Here is a 25923-nt window from a genome sequence, read left to right as displayed (position 1 = left end):
TAAATGTGAAACTGACCTTAAGAAATGCCAGTGCCTCAGAGTAACGTTAGCTTGTCCCTCAAGTGAAGCAGCAGAGGGACCACGAATGAACAGAAAAATTCTACAATAAAGTTTAGCATGAGGCAACATGGAGTTATGTGTGTGTGTGTGTGTGTGTGTGTGTGTGTGTGTGTGTGTGTGTGTGTTTAACTGACAACTATAGAGGCTTCTTTGTGTTCTAGATTAATGTTTGATTTAGCACCATCAGAACAAAGTCTGCATGCTACACCAGCCTGTCATGTACTGAGTCCATCTGTTTATTTGGTAATGCCAGCTTTGAGTTTTAATCTACAACAAGGGTGAGGTCATAGTTCTCACACACACAGACACACACAGAGAGAGAGAGAGAGAGAGAGAGAGAGAGAGAGAGAGACCCTGGGCTGGAGATAATACCAGTGCTTGACTGGTTTAATTGGAACAAGAGGGATGCTGGGTAGGTTTGACTTTTTCTTCAGATCCCTGGAGTTTGAGGGTAAAGTGTCACCACCCTGCAGCTACACACCCAACAATTCTTACACTGAATGTAATACAATATTTCTTTTTAGCACAAAATGAAAAATATTCATCTGAATTAAAAAAGTTGTTTGATATTCACATCATCCATCCACCTCTTTACCACCAAGTCTGAATTGCATCTGTGTAAAACTGAAATTATCTCACACTGATGGCCAGGCTTTTATTACTTATCTTATTTTAATGGTCTCACCCTGCAGTAATATTGAGTGATGTGCCACCCTGCAGAGAGAGAAGAGGAAGTGAAGCCCACATCTCTTATTGCACCTGAAGTTTTCTCAGAACACAGCAGTGTACTGGTCTGTTCCATGAAGGTGTTAGACTTGACTTTAGAGATACAAGAACATCACTCTGAAATGAGAAGTGGAAAGAAAAATAAAAGAGACAGCTACCTCAACTAAGCAACCAGGAGAAATAGTTAAGTAGGTCAGATTGCTGAAAGAATAAAAAAAAATTAAAGGTTTGGGGAGGTGGGGTGAGGAAATGGGAGAAGATGGGTTGAGACCATTTTTCTATACAGTCTATAATTGAGACATCAGCAGTGGGGAAAATGTCTCCTCATAGAGAGCAGGTGAGAGCAGGTTGTAAACATAAACAGAAATATATCAGCAGATTTAGAAAATGTCACTGATTGTATTTCTTCCTCTGTCAAAGGCTGCCTGGAAACAAGACTTCAACATGTAAGAAGTGCGTCAATGAAAAAAGTGACTAAGAAAGCCAGAATAATGAAGAGGTGAAGGCTGAGACTGGAATCTGTAGGACTCAGAGCTGAACAAGAGAAATTCAGATAGTTGCTTCAAAAACATATTTCTGCTTTATTAGATTTGATGCTGTGAAGAAAGACAAAGCAGATGGCAGTATGTGTGATATGTACCTTTGCTCACTGAGTCACCAGCAGAACATCCCGCCAAATTAATGGTCACACACCTTTATCATATCATAGGCTGCACTCCAGTCTGCCATGCTGGTGTGTCTCATATAGCACCAAGGGTGGAGAAACACAACTAAATGCAGTGAGTGGCTGTCAGCTCAAACATTAACAGGTAGTATGACTGAATACTTCTCAATGAGAGAGGATTGCACTGAAGTATAGTAAACAAAGGTAAAACATAGGGAAAATTTTGAGTATAAAATAGAACCTTCTGTCTATCCTATACACCAAACTAAAGGCCTAATTGTGGTCCCTATAGTGAAAAAAAAACAAATAACACATAAGCTTCACAGACTACACAGGACAGCTCTGAGCCTCAATTCAGAGCTTTGGAGAAAATAAGAAAAATACAGTGACATGAAATGTTTAACCACAAGATTCCAACAACTCTGTTTTTCTCGTTCACACTCAAGAAACAGCCAAACCACCTGCTAGCTATGCGTTTGAAATTGATGAGAGGCAATGATCCTAGTTTGACTCTGTTGGTTATTCATGAGCAGCAAAAGACACAGACCAATTTTATATTCATCAAAAGCATAAAAAAAATAACTGAGCAGTGCTTCTTATTCAAAAACCAAAAAGAAGTGTCCAATTGTAAATGTGCAGTCACCTGAGACCATAATGAACTGAACCACAGCCCGTTTCTTTTTCATCATTCTGCCAATTCACAAACATTAGCTGCAGCTAAGTAAATATGCTGGTTACTGTTGATATCATAACCAACGAAATCAACAGTTACCAGCTTAAACCTTGTGTTGCTACAGCTTGTTAAGACAATTAATTATATAGAGGTATTAAATTTGATGATCTTGTGATTTGAAAATGGCACTCTGTCAAGTCATGATTTCAATGCAAATTCAATTCATTCATCTAACTCATCCCAGAGGTACAAAAAGCCACAGGAAATATCTGTGTGTTATCACTCTCTGTAGTTTGTCATTGTGCTTCTGCACATGGCAGCTTTTTACCACATTAGCTGCTGATTCGTGCAGACAGAAACAATTTGTGCTATTCTGTGTACAGAATTAATGGTTTGTAAACCACACCCATCTGACAAGACAAGCACTGCTCTAATCTGGTTTTGAGCGCACCAGTTCATTTTGTAATTGCCTCCCTCTGCTATCTGATTTAGATTCCCCTCTCCACGCCTGTAGCCTCTCATTTTTCTGGCATTCTTACACCTTACGGGCCAAAGCCTGAAATGAACCTGAAAACATCATTTTCTGTTATTACAACATGTTTGTTTTGTGTGGTTTTTGCCATCATTTCTACTGGGTATGATAATGACATAATTGCAGAGATCTGGGAACAATTGGCACAGTCAGATGAGGAAAGAAACAGCAGTCTAATTATCAGACAGGTTATTAACACAAGCCAACAGTTTACAAAACCTCTTCACTGGAGGTAAAACTGAATGTGAGTGCACCTGATATATTAATAATCCATTCTGCATTGGAAAACCACATATACAGTTTTGTCTTAATGTACTTTGACTGAGTACATTAGGTCAAAGTTGAACAGAACATGAATTCTAATGGATGTTTTGATGATTAATAATTTTAATACAGTATGCCTCCATATTCCCTTAAACATACTGTGCATCTGGCCAAGTTGAGTGTTTGTCAGGCTGCTCATGTTTCTTTCCCCATCAGACCTATTTTTAGCAAAGACACTGCAGTTCTAGGTCTCAGCAATTACATCTGTAGAGTTTTCTCTTAGACAAACGAACTGTTAACATTCATTCAGTCTTTCTCACCAGAAGGCACTGCATCTGTCCTTGAGGCTTACCAAACATGTTGAATGCATTTTCTTTCCTCCTGAAGCACTTGCAAGGCCATTTTTAAACCTGAATCATTTATATCCATGGTTGGTAGGGGTGTAACAATTCTCTAAATCCAGGGTTCAGTTCAGACCTAGACGTTTGAGCCATGGTTTGGTTCATAACTCAGTTTTCTTTGTTTTGTTTTTATCAAGGTGGGAAAACCAAAATGTTCCCACGCGGCTGATTTGAACTGCCTGGGACACTGTCGCATCTATATATTTTATCCAGGTTTCTGAATGCTGCCGACTACTTGCGCAGGCAAAATTTAAGCCGAGTCACTCAACGGACACCTGCGTAATGGCAGCAATGAAACTTCTGGGGCGTTGAAGTAACAGAATTTTTGTCTTTCAGGCAATGAAAAAGTTAAATGCACTTAGTAATTTAGATAGGAGAAAGCATAGCCTCTCCAAGTCTGTAGCAGAAGCTTACAGGATGCTGGTTTCCTCACATATAGTGGAACAAGTCAGGTCAATAGCCAGAGTCATATTAAGGTAAATGGATGCATAGGTGTCAGATTAATGATTTCAGATTTGCAGGTTTGTGTTTTAAAAATCACAGGTGCCTGTGAATATAGCATGCAGCAATCAGTGACCTTGACATTGGTGTTTATCATGTATATAGGAATGTGTAGATGCAAGTTTCTCTGTGTTCCATTTAAACATATTATCGCAAATATGTTCAAAACCTCATAACCAGGACACAGACCATTGTGAACGTGCTCATTGCTCCATAGCGCTACTAGTGATCTAAAACTCCCCAGGATACCTTTGAGAGTACCTGATACCTGATGTGTACGACCACAAAAACAACAGCCACTTGAAATTTAATTCAAAAGCTAAATGCCATCAATATATATGGCCTTTTCCACTGTCTTCTACATGATCAGCAGACCTCCAGGGTGGGTAAAGATAAGGCACTGTGGTGTTGGTGTGTATGTCTGAGTGTGTGTGCAGGATGCTTGCACAGCTTTCATGGCCAATGGCAGTCCTGAGTCAGAAACATTAAGAGGCTTTCACAGCAGGACAGGACACAGCAGAGGTGGAGCTCGGCACACTGTTTCCTCTTCTAGTCACCTACTTCCCTTGTAAATCTCCTCCTCTCTCCACTCTCCCTCGCTCTGTATAGTTGTTTTCTCTTATTCATGCCGCAGCTCTGTCCATATCTGTCTATCTGCCACAGTGCATGGCCCTCTCCCTTTTCTCTCTTCTTTTGCAGCATGAGCCACAACGGGGCATCTGGGGACTTGCTGTGCCATTCAGCTAAATCTCCCCACCCAGCCCAGCAGTTTCCCAGCAGACGCTGCTTTCTTCCTTAAATAGATAGGATGTAAGGCCGAATTAAGAGAAGAAGCAACAGAGGGGAAGGAGGGAGGGAGAGTAGATGATGGAGGAGAGAGAATAAACAAGGAAAAAGCCAGTGAGGGTGGGTGATGAGACTAAAAGAAGGAGAGGTGGAGATAAAAAAACTGAGAAATGAGTGGGCTAGAGGATAGTTTAAAAAAAAAAAAAGGATAGATGGGAAAAAAATGCAAAAATATATCTGGCTGGCACAGTTATGTTGACTTATGTGCACTGTGGCAGCAAAAGCACAATTCAATAATGAAGGTAATATGAAATAAGAAAAGGATGGTGGTGTTCAGAGAGAAGATGGAGAATAAAAGGGAAAACAAGGGCATGTGATGAAAAACAGAACCAAATGGTTGATGTAGTTTTATTATTACACTAGTCCCTGTGGGCTTGTTATTTAAATATAGAGCTACGATTGCATGAATGTGAATGTAAAACATCAATAATCTATGCTATTCTTAATTTAGTCAAGCAAGATGAAGAAAAGGAGAGAAGCGTGAGAGTGAGCGCTCAGGGAGTGTAAGGAGAGTTACATATTTTTTTGTAATACAAATGATCACAGCAACCTTGTAAACATTTGCAGATGAAGTGTGACCTAGATGTCTTACTTAACCAAGAGGACACAGAGATTAAATCATCACCAACTGGTGTGATTCCAAAAGTTATTAAATTATGAATATATTAATTATTCATCAAGTGAGAGACAGTAGTCAGGCCAGTTATAGCCTTGTTAGAGCACAGGTTAACATGTTTTCAGTCTTTACAGTCTGTCTAAAAGCACATATTGACTGGTCTGAAAAAGGTTACAAGAGCAGGCTTGTGTTACATATCGAAAGTGGTCAGTGAGATCTTTGCTCATCTGATCTGTCAAACATCTTCAGAAAGAGAGCTACTAGATTTCAAAAGCTCAGCTCATGCTGAAGGATGTCCTCTTCATCCTCTGCATGGAGCATTTGAATCTCCACCCAGTAGGGAGAAGCTCAGATAACCAGGTGCCATCAAACTGTTAATGCTCAGAATGAGTCAGCTGATGGTCAGATTATATCAATGGGTGATGATACTGATCTTCTTTTAACCATTTTGTGTGAGGTTTCACTCTTTGTTTTACATTTTGTAATATGTTTCATGTTCAAGGCTGTAAATGTTCTGTTTAGCTGCAAGACTTTTTTTTCGTTAAACAACTTACTTTATGATGAGCTAAGCTAACTGTCTGCTGGCTGTAGCATCATATTTAACAGACAGATATGAGAGTGGTGTAGCTCTTCTCACAGTATGTAAAGAAAGCAGTTAAGAACATTTCCAAGTTGAACACTAGAGCTAACTGACTACCAGATCATCAAAAACACTCACAGCAATCTAAAGTGGTTTTCCATTTGCTTACTATGATAGGACATTTCTTTTTATTCTTTTGTCTCCTGTTAATACCTCTAATGTTAATGGTTCAGATCTCTGCTGTGAAAAACAACCATCTTAAAATAATCTTTAAATTAAATTTCATATCCCACTCGCTAGACTGGAACAAACTTAGCCAGCTGTTGACATAAGTCAGCCTAAAAGACGTAATATTTGTCCATGCTTTATGATCAGTATCAGTTACCCAGTCTTACACGTCTTAGTATCTCTACCAAACTGAGACACTAATATTTTATTGAAGAATGGTAGAAGGTCAATGGTAACATAAGAATCTGATACCTAGAAAATAGAGAAGAGAGCAAAGGCTGTTTTACAAACTGTTACACATTACAAAGCCCATCTGTTAGATATACATAGTACATTTAGTAGACTTAGATCAGCTGCAGGACTTGTTGTGTGCAACATTTGCAAACTGACATTAAACAAAGGACAGCTGGGGTGATGGGATGATGAGACGAATGGCATTAGTTTTGCAGGAATTTAGTCAATTACAAAGAGCTGGACAAAATTCTGACCGGCCTCGAGAGGTAAATTAGGGAGCTTACCAGAGTCATTTGGATTCATCATATATGAACCTATCTATGAGCTCCCCTTTCAAATGGAGAGGGTCCTACAGGGACCTACAGGATCCATCCTGGTGTCCTTAGAGGCTGCTGGTCAGCTCTAACATGGCTGCATACAAGGAGAAAAGAACAAGACCTCAGGGACCAGTAATGAAACATTAAGGAGGAGAGGGGCATAATGAGTAAGAGAGCAAAATAAGAAAAGAGCAAAAGGGTGAGAGGCATGCAGTAAGAACACAGATCCCATGTGAGGGTTAACAAAAGTGATGAAACCAGCACTTTGCATGCTGCATACAGAACGGCTCTGGGGCTGAATGCCAAAGAGATTTTCTCCTCACAGCTCTTCTCAGAGTATCAATTAATCTCCAGTGAATTATGCTGTGTGCATTACAATCATTACACTCAAACACAGCAAGTTCTCCATAGACATATGTGAAAGGTCAGCGGGCAAAGTCCTTCAGGCTGGGAGCAAAGCAATTTTTCACTATTTTCACTAATTTTATACAGTAAAGTCATAGTTGTTGTGTCTAGTGTGTAAAAGCCATAAGACATTCTCATAATAAATCCAAGCTTCCTCCTTGATGGAGGGGTTCACCCAACTTTTCTCACCCCTCTGGTAGCTGGTATCGAAGGCAATGTTTCTGGTGGCAGCAATCACATGAAACGATCAAACAGCAATCAGTTCCCATGAGCTGATGTATCCTGCTGCCTCTGGCAAACTTGAAATAATGCCCATACTCCATGTGGCAGCAGTCACACAAAGCAATCACACAGCGGCTTGTTTCCTCCGGTCTGAGTCTGTGCCTCTGGCAAATACAAAAGTGGAAGCAATCATACAAAATAATCAAATAGCTATGTCTCTACTGATCTGGATTCTCTCACTACCGAAGTAATACTTTGAGCCATAACAATAATTATTTAATTAAATCCTTCTCCCCTCCTCTAAATTGCTCCTACCGCTGATGTCCCTGCAAAAAACTGACAAAAACATGTTTTTCACTCATTCCACTGAGGAGGTCTTTAATTTGGCTGAATATGATCACCTCCTTATTTTATATCATATTATGGATGATTACGACTGAACAAAAGTCACACACGGATGTATGATGTCACTGCGTTCAGCTTTACCAAGGCCACTATCCATCAAACTTCTGACAATTACACTTCAGCACAGGCACAAAGACGTACTTGCTGAGAGGGAAGAAGATTAATGCAGCTTATTCTTCCCTATCAGCAAGTACGTGAAGCATCTCATTCCAACTTGCAGTGAAGTGTAACAGTAACCTTTAAGGGCAACTCTTGAGTAATCATATGATTAACCATAACCACTCATCATGACCCATGATTCAGTATACTGTGCAATAATTAAAAAAAAACAGTTGAGATCATCTCAATATAATTTCTCTGTGGCTGATCTTCAGTATATTTATTGTCACAGTAACAGGCCACCTGTACCTGCCTACCTGAGACAGGTGTGCAGCAACACCTGAAAACAATATTCTGCTCCTAAGAGTGTGAGACAGTTGAAACAGATATGTTTAAGTGATTGAAAAACAGTTACAGTATCTTGTTTTTCAGTTTCTACTACTGCAAGTGATTATAAAAAAAACTGACCGAAAAAACATCCAGAATATCAAAATTCCACAATTACTATGTCATGTGAAAGAAAATGTTAGTGACGACATTCCTTCTATATGATTAACAGAGTTTTAAAAAGCATCCAAATCAATTTAAATGAGCAGGTGTAGTTAACAACATTAACACACATTCTCTGCATCCTGGAACCAGCTGATAATGGGATGCAGCAATCATTAAAATGACAATAGACAACTTTTTGTTTTAACTTCATTATGAAGTAAATGTTAATTAAGTAAGTGTGGAGACTCCAGCAAAAGCAAAATAGCCCCGTTATCACAGGCAACCTGCCTACTAATACCACTGGTTGTTGTACTCTGCTTTTATCACAGCACTGAGATCAGGGTTTCTGGTTCAAATTAGGATTCTTACAGCTGCTTCTTGCTTTGGACAGTAGCCAGGCTGATAGTGGTAGCCATGTTGCTAATGCTACCACTATCAGCCAGAAACAAACAGGTGATTCATTGTCAGCCTGAAAATCTAAGCAAATGCCATGTTTCCTGGTGGTGACCTTCTAGAATGAGCAGTGGTGAAATGCCAACATTAATACCACTTAGTTATCCATTGTTACTTTAAAGTTATTGATTACACCTGTGCTTTTCATACTTTGACATATCAAATGTGCACTGTGGAAAAAGCCTATTCTGTCTTGGTGTCAGTTGTGGAAAACCTAAATTCTACCTTCATATTTATTTTAACTTAAGTTTGTGTAAAACATGATTAATGGGTTTAATATATTTTAATAAAAGAATATGAGCTGGTCTGCACAAGCTTATTAAAGACATTTATTAAAGACTGGTTTGTCAAAGATATTCCTTTGATTAGAAGAAATATTTTGCAAAACTATCTCAAAGGAGATGCTTAAATGTTGTGCAGCATGTTTTAATGTCAAGATCTATCTTAGCCATACTGCCCAGTCCCATTGCACAGTTTGCTGCACTGAGTTGCAAATGAGCCATGGTCCTCAGTATACCCACAGGTACAGGTTTCCTGCTTGTTACTCTGCACACACTGCTGCTGCTGCAGGAAACAAAGCAATGTTTAATCCCAAGAGACCTACCTTTGTTCCCAATATATCAATAGGACATAAAACAAGCACTGGCCAACATGTTTCCCAGAACTCACTGTCCCCCACCATTTCTGTAATCATGATCCTACCACCCCCACCTCAATTGTACCATGTCAATGGGCCTGATGAGGGGAAGCATAGAAACAATATATTGTAATTACATAATAAGGCAGCTGTGGTCGCATACACACACACACACACACACACCTGTTGAGCCAAAATGCATCCTTAAAATAATCCTTATTCCAAATACTATAATACAAGTTGCTTTAATTAATACGGCAGTGGCCAGCTGACATGTTGACCAGCCCTGAGGAGAAACAGGCTCACACACCAGGTTACATCTGCATCTACCTCACAGGTGGATGTAGGATATATATAAATCTTCCTCCTCACTGATACTTTTTTCTCTCCCCTTTACTTTATCTCAGTCTCATTATAACCAAACTATGGGGATTAAAGGAACAGTTCTAAATTTTAGTTGCTTTCTTGCCAAGAGTTCAATGAGTAGAATGACACCACTCGCATGTCTGCCAAATATAAAACTACAAACAGACAACAGCCAGTTAGCTTAGCTTAGTGGTCAGCTAACAGTGAAAACATGCTAGCAGATTAGCAATGAGAAAAACAGCATTGTAATTTTACTTGGGGTGATGTACAAGACTATTTCTTGTCTCAGCACAGTGGAGAGATTCTTGACATAATGCTAGAACCTACAAAGCCAGGCTCACGTGACTAAGTAGCCTAGCTCTGTCACTCCTAAGCTAATGTTTTCACCGCTGGCTGAGCAATTACAGTAAAGGACTAACGAGTTTTCTAGTTTTCACTTTATGGGTTGTTACTTTTTTTTAAAATGTCAAGGTTTATATGATTTTTAATGGGTTAAACAAATGACATTCAATGTGTTACACCAGTGAATTTCAGGCAGATATTTTTGGACAGAACCAGGCTAGCTGCTTCCCCTTGCCTGTGGTCCATATGCTAAGCTAAGCTTGACATGAGAATGGTATTGAACCTCTCCGCTTTTATATCAAATATGCAGATTTCACAAAATGTTGGACTATTCCTTTTGAAACACTAACTCAATTTTCTGCCTGCTTGAGCTTCTTAATAGTTATTTTCTCAAAATGCTTTAGTTTCTCTACTTTTCTCTCTCTCCTTCCCTCAGACATCTCATCCAGGCCTAAAAGTCCCCAGTGCTGGCAGGCTAGATCTCCAAACTATCCACTGTAAGCATCCCACTTAATCCTGTGATGGGAATATTGGCTCAGTTCCACACTCATCTGTCCGGGTTAATGTCTGTAGCTGGGTTGTGTGTGTGTGTGTGTGTGCGTGTGTGTGCGTGCGTGTGTGTCTGTACTGTACAATGTCAGGCGCTCTCTGTATTCAAGTTTCATTACTGAGAACCCTAACCCACCACAGTAGCAGATGAAATTCAGCTAAACCAAACTGTTTATGTGACTTTTCCAACAAATTACTTGTCTAAAAATAAATAAATGAAGGCACAGAAAATAATCTAACTTGATGTGATGGTCAAATAGAGAATCACAGAAAACCAAATAGATTTTGGGCACTGAGCCTCTAAAATGCAATTTGTGGTTTACAAATTAGTTTTTAAATTGTTGCACTTTTTAACAGTTTCAGAAAAACTGAAAATACACCTGACTGGGTTAAATGAAGTCAAAAGAACAGAATGAAATGTAGCAGTTCATTATTAATGCAGTTTGATTATAATTGAATATCATTAACAGATTCTATAAAGCAATAAAGATAATTACAATTATTTGTAAAGCTATATCATAATATAAAATAATGATTCAATTTTCCTCAATAGAAATATAACAAATTTCCAATAGAAGTTTGATATAATCCATTTCCGTGCTTAGAATGCATGCACATAAATTAATCATGAACTGCCAATAATGTCGCAGTTAGGTTAGATTTAATCACTCTGATTCTTTTTCTACCTCAGATTTGTGAAATGTTCCACTGTTTGAGAAGTTTGTCATGTTCAGATCCTAAAGATAAGTTTAACAACACAACTAACCATCTCCTCCAAGCTCAGGTACAAAAATCAGCCTTTATCATGATAATTATATTCGACTGATATCAAAGTTTTTATTGTGATTAGGTTTTAAAGACATGAATGGCATCCTTCCATTCTGAAAGAACTGTTTCCCAAATAAAAACATCTTTAAGATAAATGATGGACATCCTATTAATTAGAGTTGCTTTATATTTATATCTGCTATTAAAGAATTGCTTTACCCAGAATCACACCTTGGTATCACTGGGGGTTTGTTGGTCACTGGGATGTCACAATATACTCACACTCTCAAGCACAAGTAGAACCTGATAAATCAGAGTTTATGTGTAGAAATGACCGTATATATATTAAGCACAAACAGCACAACAGTGCATGCACACCACTACTAAACAAGGCACCCAGGTTACCATCAACTGTCCTCCGCTTTTATCCAGCACAAATTACAGCAAGTTCAAGAGGAGGAAATTTCTAGATCACAAACATCACAAACAATAAATAACAAGTAATTTAAGGATAAGAGCTTCCACGCTCTCAGTCACCATTAAATCACCATGAAATAACCAGAAAATAAGGGAGAAAGAGAGAAATAGCAGGAACATGAGAAGCCAAGAAAACAGGCAAAACAGGCAGGGCAGACATGACATGTAGTCATCAGCCCTGGGAAACAGCTTCATCAGAAATACATTTCTGTTTTTGTCATGTGGAGACGACTAGCTTCAGGACTGTGTGTCGTCTTGTGGGCTCTGACCTGTGGTTTGAACTCCAGAATAAATTTAGCTGTAAAGTGGGCGGCTTAGTTGTTTATGCAGCACAAAAAATCAACAAACTCTGACAAGAAGAACTTTTTTTTTCCCTTCTCCAGACAGAACTGATGCTAATTAAAACTATTAATGGATAACGGCAATCAATTTGCAATGCTTATATCGTTTGGGGGAAAAAACATCATGCATTTTAATTTATCCATTTATATCTAACAAGCCACTGTGCCAAATACAACATCAGCGGCCAATTTCATACTTGAATAATTTCATACTTGGACAGTCCGTTTGTCATTGTCCCTCAGTGCCTCTGTACTGATGGTGGCAAAGAGGCAGAGCCCGCTCTGTCAGAGCAGACCGCAGCCTTCCTGGTGAGTCCTGATTGAAGGTGGCATTTTGCTGGCACAATGAGAGCTGCCACAGCACTTTGCTTCTCTGCTGGATCCAGTCAGACAGGCCCAGACGCTGCATGTCAGCTGTAATCCTCATTATGCAAATGAACTCACACCAAGTCAGGAGCTAGCATCACAGGTCAGATAGGAAAAGTACAGCACCAACACAGAGAGAGGGAGACAGAAAAAGGAGAGGGGAGACAGGAGGTACTGAACAAGTTGGAATCTGTTAGAGGAGCAAACAACCTCTTTAGAAGAGCAGACAACAACAAGAGGAGGGAGAGCTCTAAACTGTAGGATGCTGCTCTTAAAAGGGTGTGAGGATGGTGGGAGAGTGTGTGAGAGCAGCAATCTCATCACCCCCAGGAGGAGGACGACTCTCTATACCTGAAGACACACACTCAACTCTGTAAAAAGAGAGGAAACTTGAGGTTGCTCTATAAACGGAATCAAGACAGACTCTGCTGGTGTTTGACAGGCACATCCAGATGTTGGGCAGTGGAGCAGATGGCACCAGCTTGTCTATAAAAGACGCATCTCACTTAACATCTGGGTGGATTTGCCATTAATCCCTGAATCTGCACCAAAAATCACGCAAAACATTAAAAGCGTTGCACTCCATCAGATGCCACAACGCGGGGGCATCGCTTTACTAAATCCTGCGCAGTGGCAAAGTCCATGCTGCTGATGATATCTTCAAACTTGTAAAAGCAGCTCACGACTACATGATAATGGTGAGAACATCAAAGTCCCGGTCCTACATACTAACCTGTGATGGGATTGTTTTGGATATGGCGTCCACACAGATTTCTGCCGATTACTGCTCCCACCCCCGTCCACCATTTTATAGTTATAACTGCATCATTAAACGCGGACTTCCTCAAACTTAACACATTATGAGTATCCACACCTGTTCGTACCCAGATGCTGCCCACAGCCCCTCAATGCCCAACAACTGCAGCGAGAACATCTCGTCCAGCAGAGCACATGTGCTCCGCATCGACCTTCCAATCTAAAGTCTATCTAGCGGTGCCAGGGCGTGATGTACCTGCTTTAAAAAGTCTGCAGCTGTCAGTTGACCAAATTGGATTAAAAGCAGAAAGTTTGGTGACAGCAGTCCTTACCTCTCTGCCCGGTGGGTGGACGGTCTCAAAGGTGCGTCGGAGCTCGCCGGAGCAGCGCTGCGTAAATGTCTGGACAGCGCATGCTACCAGCAGAGGACAAAGGCGGGAACATCGCCTCCTGTTGTCGTGTACCTGTTCAGTGACAGAATCCAGCGAAACCCACAGTTACCACCGTCCTCCCTCGACTGACTCAACATTTCTCCCTCTCCTGCCTCCTCTTCCCGTCCCTCTCCTCCGGTCTCCTCCCCTCACTCACCAGTGCGCATTTACGCAATCCAGGCGAACACTGCCTCCACTGTGCCAGCTGTCCCTCCACCATCCTGAAGTGCCAACACCCGATTCATCACCCCCTCACACTTGAACATTTATTGCTGTCGTGCTGTTCGTGAGAAGCAGCAAAGCCGCTGGTTTTAGGCTTTTCCACCGCCCATTAAACAGTACCAGGTAACTCCAGACTCACCTGAGGGGAAGGAAGGCTGCTGCCTCTGAGTGTGAGGCTGCTCCAAAAACTGCACTGCTGCCCTCATGTGGACTGAGAAAACCTTCGACTGTCACGAGAAACCACAGAACACACAGTCAGTTGCGCATTCACTGTACTGCAATCATACTCAGCCCAAGTACAAAAATATTTACATCAAAACACAACCTCCTTTAAGTACCAAAAGTAAATGTACTTATTTTGTCCCCAGTGTCAGCATAATGTAGCCTACTATTATCATGCATGTCTGATGCATTAATGTGTACATCAGTTAAATGTTGCAGTGGGACCACTTTAGGTTCATTCCGAGTTTTCCCCCAGGGATCAATAAAGTCTGAACCTCTGTTCATTATAATCTGGATATGCAAAGTTACTACAGTTTTCACATAAATGTAAAGGAGTAAAAAGTACATTTACATTAAAGTAGTGGGGTAGAGGTATAAAGTAGCAGAAAATGAAATTACTCCAGTAAAGAACAAGTACCTTTTAATTGTATTTAAGCACGGTACTAACACAGTATAAAGTTATTTTATCACTGAGACCCATGACAACAAAAACTGGTGTTTTAAAGTGAAGGACTTTATAACATAGGTTTAGAGTACAGCTCTATAATTATTCACATTTCTATTCCAATTATTATTAACTCAACAGTTTTATTCAGTACCTTGTTAAAGTTTGAAAAATATTTCTCCAATAATTTGATAAACTGGGACAACTCCAGTAGATGTTCATTAGCAATACGAGCAATAGCCTAGTGTTCACATGAGGGATCTATATTTTAGGGAGTATTTAAGTTAACCTTTGGTTTGGACCAAGGCAATTTATGTAACTCTATAAATTGTATGAGGTCGTGTCTGACACATGATGACGAAGAATGGATCTGTTTCAAAGCTTCCTCCAATTGCTCTTCTGAAGTCTCTGCTCCTATTTCTTCCTGCTGTATATGTTTCAAATGTTGCATGGTACACATGGCGTCAGTTTGGACTCATACATTACAACCATCACAGGTTAGTCGTACATCTTAGCTCAAACAGTTTTTCTTATATAGCACACATGCACCTTTTAATAAGTGGATCTTTTAAAACACTGACTCCCCTCTGGAGCACGAGGATACAGTATAAAAAGTGAGAATGATGCAAATATCCTTTGTAACTGCTCAAAACATAGAAGCACATAACCTATGAAGAGATCAGTGGAATTATAGACTCATCAGTCAGTCAGTAAATGTTGTGTTATTAACTGACAGCACACAAGATTGATTTGCTGTAACAGGGATTTGCCATCCATTTTGTTTTCTGAGTCCAGATTCTGAGACTATGGGATAGTGCTGAGGCTACCGCAAAGATAACTAAGAACATCATAACAGCAAGTATGCAGGAGTATAAGTGATGTCAAATATAAAAATAAATTCCTGCAGTGAGTCCAAACAACGAAACCAAACAACCACTCCACAAGCGCATGGCACAACACAGGAGAACCAGCTCATCAGAGTAAGACTCAGCAGTTCATTTACACCTGAAGGAGAAGGGACACTCTTTGGAGGACAACAGTGTCCACATCTTGGACAGAGTGAAAGAGGCCATCTATGTCCACCTGGAACGTCCATCTTTAAACAGAGATGGTGGCTTACAACACCAACTTTCAGCCACCTACTCCTCCTGAGATCCTTACCCAGGAGACCTAACCCCCATTCACACCTTGAGACACGTCTTCAAGAACCTAAAAGAAGTCTTCAACTTCAGCACTTAAGACTACCATGACCTAGATGACTGAGAACCTTCACAGACATAACAACAGAGGAGAATGCACCACAAGAACAGATGAAGCTAGAAGACATTTCATAGGACAGTTCCATAAAAAGCTATTTTAGAGTCTAGTTTCCCTTTCCAGGCATTTTGACTGACACTGTTGTACCATCTGCTTTGTAAGTAAATTGTCAAATGTTCAATGGCCAGAAGCTCCACTATCATCAATCACAATCAGTCTGGGATACAATCCAGACACGATTAATGTGTCTGACCTCTGCTATGATGAAGTGGTTGATTACACAAACATTTAAGGAGAGCACGTGTAGAAATAACTTGTTAAGACCTCACTTCAAACAGTTCTGTCAAGTCCAGCTTTGCAGTTTTAATCCCAAGTCAGGTGGTATTTTATCTCACAAGCATTTCTCTTATCATTGGTCTTCCACTGTTAATTTGCACTGGAGGTAACTGTAGGTAGCTGCAGGGGAGCTAATGAATGTGGCTGTGTAGACGATAACAACATTTGCTTTGATATGGAAGAGAAGTCTTACAGATGTGTTAATGCTCAAAGCAGATAAAGTAATTGACTTGATTACACGCCAACATTTGCTTTTAACACTTTGTACCCTCTGTCATTAATTCCCAGTGGACCTGACCTGGTCACACACACACACACACACACAGTAGCCCATCAATCACTATGCTATCAGTGATATACAGATGAGCTGTGGAAATCTGTGATAAAGCCATGTGTTGGATCCTTAACTATCTACCCCATTGATCTTATCTTGAGCTCCTTCATGGCCCTCATTGTCCAACTACTTTTACTCCCCTTAATACGTCTTGAATACATTACAGCCGTCTTAATTTATGTGCTTAGGTTGTCATTATGCAAAACTCCAAACAGCTTAACAAAAAACTTAAAAGGTTTATTTAACAGTGGATGGCAATGTTTGACATCAGAGAAATAAATAAATGAAACATTTCAACTTTTGATGGGATGTGCATTCAAAGTTACGACAGCATTAGAATTGATGAAAACTATGTGGTTTAGATGTGACTTCAATGCACAACATTACAGTATTTCATAACTGCTACGTTTTCATGTTAGAGCTTCGGTTTCGGTCTTCGGTCTTAATGCAAAGAGCTACATTAGGCTTTACCTTACCACAGAATAAGACGTGTGTTTGCATTTTTTCCTGCTTTTTAGAAATACAGTATTACTGTAGTGTACGGTATTTTAGATTATCAGACTTCAGAGTAATCAAAATATCTTCAGATTTGGTGTCTTGAATAATAAGTAATAAAATTTGCGGTGAATACAGAGCAGTAAAAGGCTGATACAGTGAGGTCATTATTTTGCAGTTAGCCTTCTGCAAAACTGCACATTTTTCTACTATTGTATGTATTATCTTGGAAGAATGATTTCCGCAGAATTAATGTAGATACTGTTTGACAGCATTACCTGATTAATGGCCATTTGATTTTAAAATGCAACAATTATTTAAATTCTGTGGCAAACATACACAATGTGATGCTCTGATAAACTTGCTGCTAATTCAGTAGACATTTTAATTTTGTGTCTTATGTGAGATTTTGAGGAAGAGTTTATTGTGTTAAGACTTTTGCAAATTGAAACTGAGTTGCGAAAACTGAGCCAAAACAATGTTAAAAGACTGTAATGTTGCCACCACCAGCAAAGCTTTCCATCGCAGCTTCGGCTTTGTATTTCTGACATGCACTCAGTCGTCTTCAAGGAGATCCTTGCTCGGATATACCGAAAGACTAACACTGCTATCGTCACTCCACTGTTTTCAGTGGTATTCAGAAACCTGCATTTGATTATCTTTCTTTAGATTATTGGTAGTTTGCATTCAGCTGTCTCTATAAAACTGACCTGAGAAAAATAAAGCAATTAAAAACCACCCCGGAATCTAAACAATAAATACATCCTAAAACCCTCCAAGCAAAAATGACCATATATTCCAAACACATTCAACTTACTAAATGTTTCACACAAGGGTGCTTTCAAATAATAAAAACTGCAGTAAATAATTCAGTACAAACAAATCCCAAACTCAATCTAATTATGCATCAGTGGCTTCCAGAAGATATTACTTTGTTTAATGTATGTATGTATGTATTGTAACAAACCTAACCTGGTGTGTTTTGTGATTCTTGGTAGCCATGTCTTCATACCAGACCAGACAAGCTACGAGTTTGATTTATCTGACTACAAAGCATTTATAATGTGCTTATGAAGTATCACCCTTAAATTACTCAGTAATGAGATGCCTTTTCAGTCATCTGGAAATAATCAAGTATTACTTTTCAGTTCTGAGTGGATGTAAACAATGCAGACAGAGTTAAAATAAAAGGGAGAGTGTAACAACCTGAGTATGACAAATAAGGAGCTGAAGTAAATCCCCAGTGGATTTCACTCTCTAGACAACTAACACAACACTTTTTACCACATCTGACCCCAATTATGCCGTCTGACACAAATTTCACAGAGTCAGGGCAATTATCCTGTGGCGTGATTAGTCAGAGCCTTTTCTGCAATCAAAGAGTCTGACCTGGCCACGGTAGTGCTTAATTAAGTCAACAACTCTTTTTGTGATGGTTCACCTCAGGACAGCAGACTGTACGGTCTAATTGTGAAGTGCTATTTTTCTGAGCTGACATCATTTTACTGTTGTCCTGGAGTACAAGTATGTGTGTCCTAGTTATCTAGCTGCCACACTTTTAAGTGATCACTGAAGTGCATTTATTCTGTCTTTCTGGAAATTTTCCAGAAGATTTGATCTTAAGATAATAACAGTAATCCCTCCTCATCAACACACTTATTAATGTAACCTTCCTCCAGATGTAAACCTCCTACATTTGTGTTTGGATGAACTCGAGTCATTCAATAAGTCTTCAACCTTTTTGTTAAATAATCCTACCTACAGTCTACTGTGCCTCCATCCTCTGTCTGTGCTGGGATGGTAGTATTTGGGTTTACTGTTCCCAAAACTGGAGTTTGTCACATAGACACAGTGTGTTCTAGCCTGCCCCCTGCTGGAGATTCCTCTCATAATTTTCCAGGCAGATGTGGACACGCTGAGTGAAGTAGTTGGGGTCAGAGATGGCCCGGAGGAGGTCGTTCTGGACCAAGGTGATGTCGTACAGCTCAGAGGTGCAGGCTATACGAGTCTCATTGCCACCTGGGTCCAAGAAAACCTGAGAAACACACAAAAATGAGAGAAACCAGAGGAAATAGGACAGAAAGTCATGTTTAGCTTTCTGGAGTTCTGAACCAGCTGTAGTCTCACCTCCACATCTATCACAGTTTACCCACTTATCTCTCCAACAGCCATATTTTCATGAACTGATTGATCTCAAGGAAAGTAGGACATGGGAAGGAAATTATGACAAAAACTTATCAGTGTAGTTGCAGTGGTTGCCAACAGCAGTATTCATGTTAACATCCCTCTAAAGAAGTGACAGTACCTTGGGGTGAACGATAGTATCCTCGTCATTTTGTCGTATGTTGTCATCTATGAAGATGTGCTGAACCTGCTGGTCAAAGGGGTCGACCCACAACGGCTTCCCCCCCTGGATGGAGAACGTATTACTGGCCCACCTATGAGAAACAGGGGCACAGGAAGATTTGGAAAAGGGTGGAAGCAGAGACAGAGGCCATAAAACCCACAGTACTGAAGTGTTGTATGTACCAGTCAAAGTGGTCCTGAAACCCTCCCAGGCCCTGGACTGAGCTCAAGTACTGATAAAGTCCTCTCTCTCCTTCTCGAGTCGTCACGCGGTCCTCAGCTCGACTCAGGACGATTCCCCTCTTGCTGCAGCGGATCTTGCCTGGAGTCATATTCACACTTAACTGAGCCGAGAGCAAAAAGAAGAGTCAGAGAGAGAAAGAGGGAGAGCAGCTCTGAACTCTGTGGTAAGCATAAAACCAAAAGAAACTTCTGTGAAACTATTTTGTTATTAAAACAAAGCCCCTAGCAGTCTTGATCTACATTAATGCGATGCACAACTCTGACATTCTGTAGCCTTATGAGAATCATGCAGATACTTCACAGATAATAACACTAAAACCTTCACCTTCAGTATAACAATGATAAATAATTCTGGATTTGATCATGTAAAAACAGAGTTTTAAGTTAAACAATTTTTAAAAAGCCAGACAGCTGGTCAATCAAAAGCTGGATTATCAACTGGACACAGTGGGCAACTGCCCAAGGACCCTGAAAGCTCCAGGCTTATTGACTGAGCTGTATGCATATGCATCACTAAATCACTGATAAGGGCCTTAAGGTGGGTCCTGCTCCATTACCTGACCCTGTGTCAGAATCTAGTTTTAAGATTTCAATATTTACATTTTGAGCTTACATGTTGTATATTCCTAAATGAACGTGTTTAATATACACCGCTAATCTGGAGCCAGTTGCTTCCAGCACAGAAAAAAAAGTACCTGTGGGATAATAAGGGATCAGCTGCTCATTTCTTCCCAAGATCCCCCTGACAGATTAACCCTGACCTGGGTCAGTCCACCACATTGGTGCAGATTATCTCAACATCAAATGGATAAGATTTGGTGCTAACAATGTCCCATTTGTTGATCTGGTTGACTGTTCCCCTAGCATCATCAGTAAGATACTTTATGACTGTAAACCAAACTGATGACATTCCAGCTAATCTCCTACAAGCCACTGAAACAACATTACCAACATGGCAAGAGGCTCATCCCAGCAGTCCATATTCACTGCTTTGCATTGGTTCTGTGTTCTCACTGAATTATACACTGGGGATTTAAATGTACGCTCTTGTAGTGATAGTGTTTAATACAGATGTCATCCATAGTGCAAGAAACACCACCTTAAAAAGCCTAAAACCATCATGTTGTGCATTTGCATAAAATCCCAAATGGCAAAATTTAATGAAATGACTTGTGATAAATTATTATTGGTGGTGTTATAGTAACCATTGGCAGTACCAGAGAACAGTTACAGTGAAGCAACCACAGCACATGAACACTAACCCTAATGTGCACAGATATCAGGGCATTAGCATGGAGGCAGTGATCTCTTTGCTTAAATGGTAAATTACCCGTTATTTAGTGTACTGCTCTGATTAGGCATTAAATAGGCCTCTGTCCTGTAGTTGCACCCAGGAACTCAGTGATGCAGGAAAACAACTCAAGTTCAGAAAATGAACAATCACATTAAGTCTTGTGATTGATTCCCCCCCAGTTCTTTCTGTCTAAACACACAGATGAATAGCATCTGACAGGAAATTTAATAAGATCTCCTCTGTGCTCTACTCCAGACAGCTCGCTGTGCCTGACAACACTCACTTTCTGATATCCCTTCTATCTCTTCCCCCCTTCACCTGCCCATTACACTCTCCAATATTCTCTAAAAATCAATGTGTTCCACTCCAGCAGTCTAACAGGTACAAAAACCACAACCCCCTCTGGGAAATAATAGAAATAATCTAGAAAATATCTCTTTTGTAATGTGGGCAAATTGACCCTCATGACTGTGTAAAGAAAAAGTGTGATTTTCCTTCACCTTCAGATCAGGCAGATCAGGGAACAGTGGATGAGCCCCTTCATTAAGTGCTCTGTGTACAGCTCTCAGCACACGAGGTAGGTCCGTCCCAAACGTACGAAACAGGATGGCAAATTCCCGTCCTTCCTGCACCAGGTCTTTGAGGAGCTGGAAGAAAGAGGGGAGGATCCAGTGGTACAGTCGTCCATCCTCTCCTTTTACAGACAGCTCTTTGTGTTCCTGCAGGGAACAGAGTCAGTCAGTAACACATAAACACATTCAACTGTTAAACAGGTTTGCAGGAAGTGTAACAGACTGGACTGTGGCTGAATCTGACCATGAAAGCAGCATTTTACCATTAAACTAGTCTTTTAGCTGCACACACATAAAAATAACTGATTGTTAAAGGAAGGCATAGCTGAAAAAGTGTGAAAATAAATTCAGAAAGTGAAACCCACATTTGGCTGAAGGAGATACCAGGCTTTATTTTTATTCATAGCTGTCACTATTATTTCCAATGAGACTCTCTTATTTCTGGGCTCAGTTCTTAGCGTTCATTTGCATTCATTGATTTCACACATCAACATAACCTTTTATGTTTTTATTTATTATACAGCATCAACATTTAACAAGCAGACAGAGTCTAATTAGAGATGCTGTGGAGTTGGATTATGTGATTGTAGAATCCAGTGGTTTTGAAACTTGCTTCATGTAGGTGACTAAAAGTCAGGATATCTCAGCCTCTGCTGTTTAAGTATTGATCATTCTGTTCACTTCCAACTTTATGGAGGGGCTATATTAAATTACCCGTATGTCCCTTTAACAGGCTGTTACAACTGTCACAGCTACAGAGTATTCAATGTTATTTAGATTTTGATTACCTGTTTAAATTATGACCTAAGTGTCTGAAAGCTGCTCCTGAATTAGTCAAGCATACCCTAAAAGATAAAATATCAACCTGGTTTGACCAGAGCAGAATGGATAACCACTATGTGATGCAGTTAAGAGGAGAGTCACAGGCTCCGGGTCGGGCTGCTAGAGAGTAAAAAACCTAAACTCAGTTGGATAATATTCAACTATTGGTGGTTATGCGTCACCATGAATTTTACAGGTTAAGATACCAGAAGACTGGTTTGTCTCGTCTCTGACTCACAGAAACTAGCTGCTGAACAGAGGCTGTCAATTCAGTTCACACAGAAGTGGCAAAGCGAGCTCTAAAGTACATCAGTGTATAGTCTTTATTTCAAATTTAAACAGGAGTTTCAATTTGAAAAGTACCTTTTATATAAAAAAACTAAATTACAGTAAGGCTGTAGTTTAAGGGTGAGCAACACCGCAATCCCCAGGAGGGTCTGCAACCTCTGTGGGACGTCTCTGGGAAAACCAGTATCACATTTTGTTTCAATGCAAAAATATAAGCATAATGAGTGATACGAAAAAATATTTCTGAGGTACTGTTGAAACAGTTCATCCAAGTTTAAATATATTTATTTATTATGGTCACACGAGCCAGAAGTTATACTGTATATAAATAGGCAGTACATCATTTCTGCTGTGTGCCACTGTTTTGTTGTTATTGTGTTGTGTATTTTGTTTGTAATCTATATTATTCAAGTCAAGATTTGTCACTCAGAACAGAACCTGTGCAGATTCGCGTTGTCTGTCTTTGCACAAGCCTTTTCCATGTGGCCTCCTCTGATCTGCATTTACCTTGACACCCTCCGGCCAGCGAAGCAGATCCAGATGTGCATCCAGAAGTCCGCGGAAACGTCGTCCTACAGCTGAGGTGAAGCCAGGTATCCGTCCAAACTGAGAGTAGTAACTGACAGCATCCTTGCACGGTGGGAGCAGGGAGGGCGAGTCACTCAACCATTCCCATTTTCCTGCATTGAGGTGAAGACAACAAAGATTTTTTAAATGGTTTGAAAGCACACAAATTTGTACTGATCACAGAGAGAGCAATGGGTTTAATTCCAAGGTGCTAGTGTGGTATGAAATGAATACTACTACTATCTATTTTCCTGCCTCATGGTCGAGTTCACTACTTATTTTTACTTATAATACTGATGATTCAGTGAATACAGCAAGGCTATGCAACCTGTAATTATGGACCGATGACTTTAAGCTGGTTATAGTAAAAGTACATTTTTGGGTAACTTTAATGAAGTATTGTCTTTCAAGTTAGATGAAGCAGAAGTTTCTTCTAAATGTCATTTCCAGCTTTGCGACAAAGCACTTTTTAGATAATGTTATAGGTTAATTTACTATTAATTTATTATAAAAAAAAAATAATCATCCTATAAAGAAAGACATCCTACAGTTAATCTTAAAAAAATCTAAATCGCCTAAATCCAAGATACAGTACATTGTTTTTATTGGACAGAGACCATTGGAACTAAATGCAAATTTATGCTTAAAAAAAGACACATTTCAGAATGTTCCAACACTCAGGTCAACGGCTCTGCCAAACCCGGTTTGATAAAACGTTAATTTAATGTTCGAATTCATATTTGCGTAATAAACACATCATAAAATATGGTTTTAAACCTATGAACTTGTTATATAATGAATGACCTGCGATTCGGTATCTGCGAAATTCCAATGACGCTTTTAATCTAAGTAACGTTTCAACTTCTTGTGTTGGTTGACAGCATGTCGTTACCATAGACTGTATAGGTCGATATTGACATGTTCAGAAGAAGTAAAGGAAGAAAGGGCTTTAAATTCACGGATTTGTAAATGGAATTCGGCGTGTTTTTTTAACATCACAGGGACAATGACTTCGCTCTATCACCTGACTGAACACAAAAAACATTCCCAGCATTCTTGTGTGTACTGAATGAGTCAGTTTCCAGTTTACCATGTTTGCTCATTTTCCCCCAGGTGACGGTTGTGAGGAAATAGTCCAGAGCAGCAACTGTCCCCTGGCCCGTCACGGCGTCCGACACCAGTATCGTGTTGTTGAGGTCGACATGCAGGACAATTTTTTTCTTATGGTCGTGATTTGAGGACCAGAGCTCCCGAGGGACCGTCACCGCGGGGTCACCTGTCCCGCACACAGGCTCAGGGACATTTCTGCTGTTTGTCTCGTCATGTTCTTCAGTTTGGCGGCCACCATTCCCGCCAAAATCCGCCATTAGTGGGAGACAAGAGATGACAGTCACTAGTTTGAAAGTATTTAAGATTAAACTTGCTACCTAACTGTGTCCGCTGCCTGACTCATGGTTATTCACCGGTATTTCCTCCTCCTTCATGCCGCCTTCTTCTTCCTCAGCGAGTCAGTGGTAGTTCACTACCAGACAAAGGAAAGAGCGCCATCTTCTGGAGCTGTAAAATACTTAGAGATTTAGAAGAGAGTAATGGGATATACTGTATATCACGTCTACACAGGTGTTTGGAGTTATTCTGGCTAACTATGGGTCATGAAGCTCCACGGACCGGTGGACTGCCCATCAAAGTACATACTCAGACTTGTAACAGGATTCAACTACACATATATTATGGGATACAAAATATTAAGATTAACGTCTTGTATTATCCCCATGTGTTTGAATGAATTTGAATGACCTTTTAAATAGAATATATCCTGCTTCAAGCAAAAATCAATTACGCCTGATATTTATGTGGTGTAACCAGAAAACTTTAAATATTTTAAAATGGTGTGTTGGCCAGGCTGTAAATAAGTGAAAGTTTTTATTTATTTATGTAGAAAGCAATTCAACTTACTAAGACTGTTATATTCAATGTATCTTAACTGTCAGAAACAGAAAAACAAACTTTACTCACTATCAAAATGACACAGAGCTATAATGCAATTCATACATTAAGTTTCAAAACAATAAAAAGGGCGCAGACTTTGCTAATTATTGTGTATATGTATGATATTTTTGACGTCCAGTGAGTTCCCATTTCCAGGCCCCTTTCCCCTATAGTTTATTCTTGTTTTCATCAAAGAAAAAAATGATTGAAGTGTTTGTACATGTCCACAGAGTCCTAAGGCAGAGATCACCCTGTCTATGGGCCAGCAGCTAGCAAGTTTTTGTTATTGTGTGATCAGATTTTCTTTCCAATCACACACTGATTATATAAAATATAACAATAACATACAGCCATGACAGTCCATGGTGACGTCTTCAAATTGATGGTTTTGTCAGGTCCAAGCTCTTGATAAATGACTTTAACTGAATTCCTATAGACTGTCTTCAGCCCTAATGGCAGCTTCAATGTAAATATATATATAAAATTAGATTTGTAATGTTCTTCAACAGTACATCTTACCAAACAACTGTTAAATTAATCAAATTATCACCAAACACTTGTCAACCAGTGAATCAAGGGCTTTTGGGGCAGTCAGGGTTGGGTAATAATAGATTGTATGTGATCAGGATTATGTAATCAGATTACAAGAATGTAACTACCATCAACCCAGATTACATTTGGAAAAATGCAAGTACATCACAGTTCCATTGTGAAGGATTACATGATTATAGCTTGACTAC

The 25923-nt window shown here is 39.8% G+C and overlaps 2 protein-coding genes across 2 annotated transcripts in view; both read right to left on the bottom strand.

Moving 5' to 3' along the window:
* LOC108884678 (kelch domain-containing protein 8B) overlaps nucleotides 1–14326 on the bottom strand; it is a 158153-nt gene extending 143827 nt beyond the window's left edge. The window contains exon 1 of the mRNA XM_051071036.1: nucleotides 13653–14326. The gene's annotated coding sequence lies outside the window, so the exon portion shown is untranslated. The remainder of the gene's footprint in view (nucleotides 1–13652) is intronic.
* Nucleotides 14327–16783: 2457 nt separating this feature from the next.
* si:dkey-32e6.3 (uncharacterized) lies at nucleotides 16784–24706 on the bottom strand. Its single transcript, XM_018678705.2, has 6 exons — nucleotides 24285–24706; nucleotides 23135–23307; nucleotides 21446–21664; nucleotides 19592–19752; nucleotides 19368–19500; nucleotides 16784–19097 (listed from the first exon to the last, which is right to left on the bottom strand). Exons 1-6 carry the CDS (start codon nucleotides 24559–24561, stop codon nucleotides 18921–18923), a joined length of 1140 nt encoding a protein of 379 aa, XP_018534221.1. The 5' UTR covers nucleotides 24562–24706; the 3' UTR covers nucleotides 16784–18920.
* Between the last annotated feature and the right edge of the window lie 1217 nt (nucleotides 24707–25923).

Source organism: Lates calcarifer, linkage group LG6, assembly GCF_001640805.2.
Source record: "Lates calcarifer isolate ASB-BC8 linkage group LG6, TLL_Latcal_v3, whole genome shotgun sequence".
Taxonomy (NCBI): domain Eukaryota; kingdom Metazoa; phylum Chordata; class Actinopteri; family Centropomidae; genus Lates; species Lates calcarifer.
Note: the sequence above shows the minus strand (reverse complement) of the source record. Positions and strands in the feature narration are given on the sequence as shown.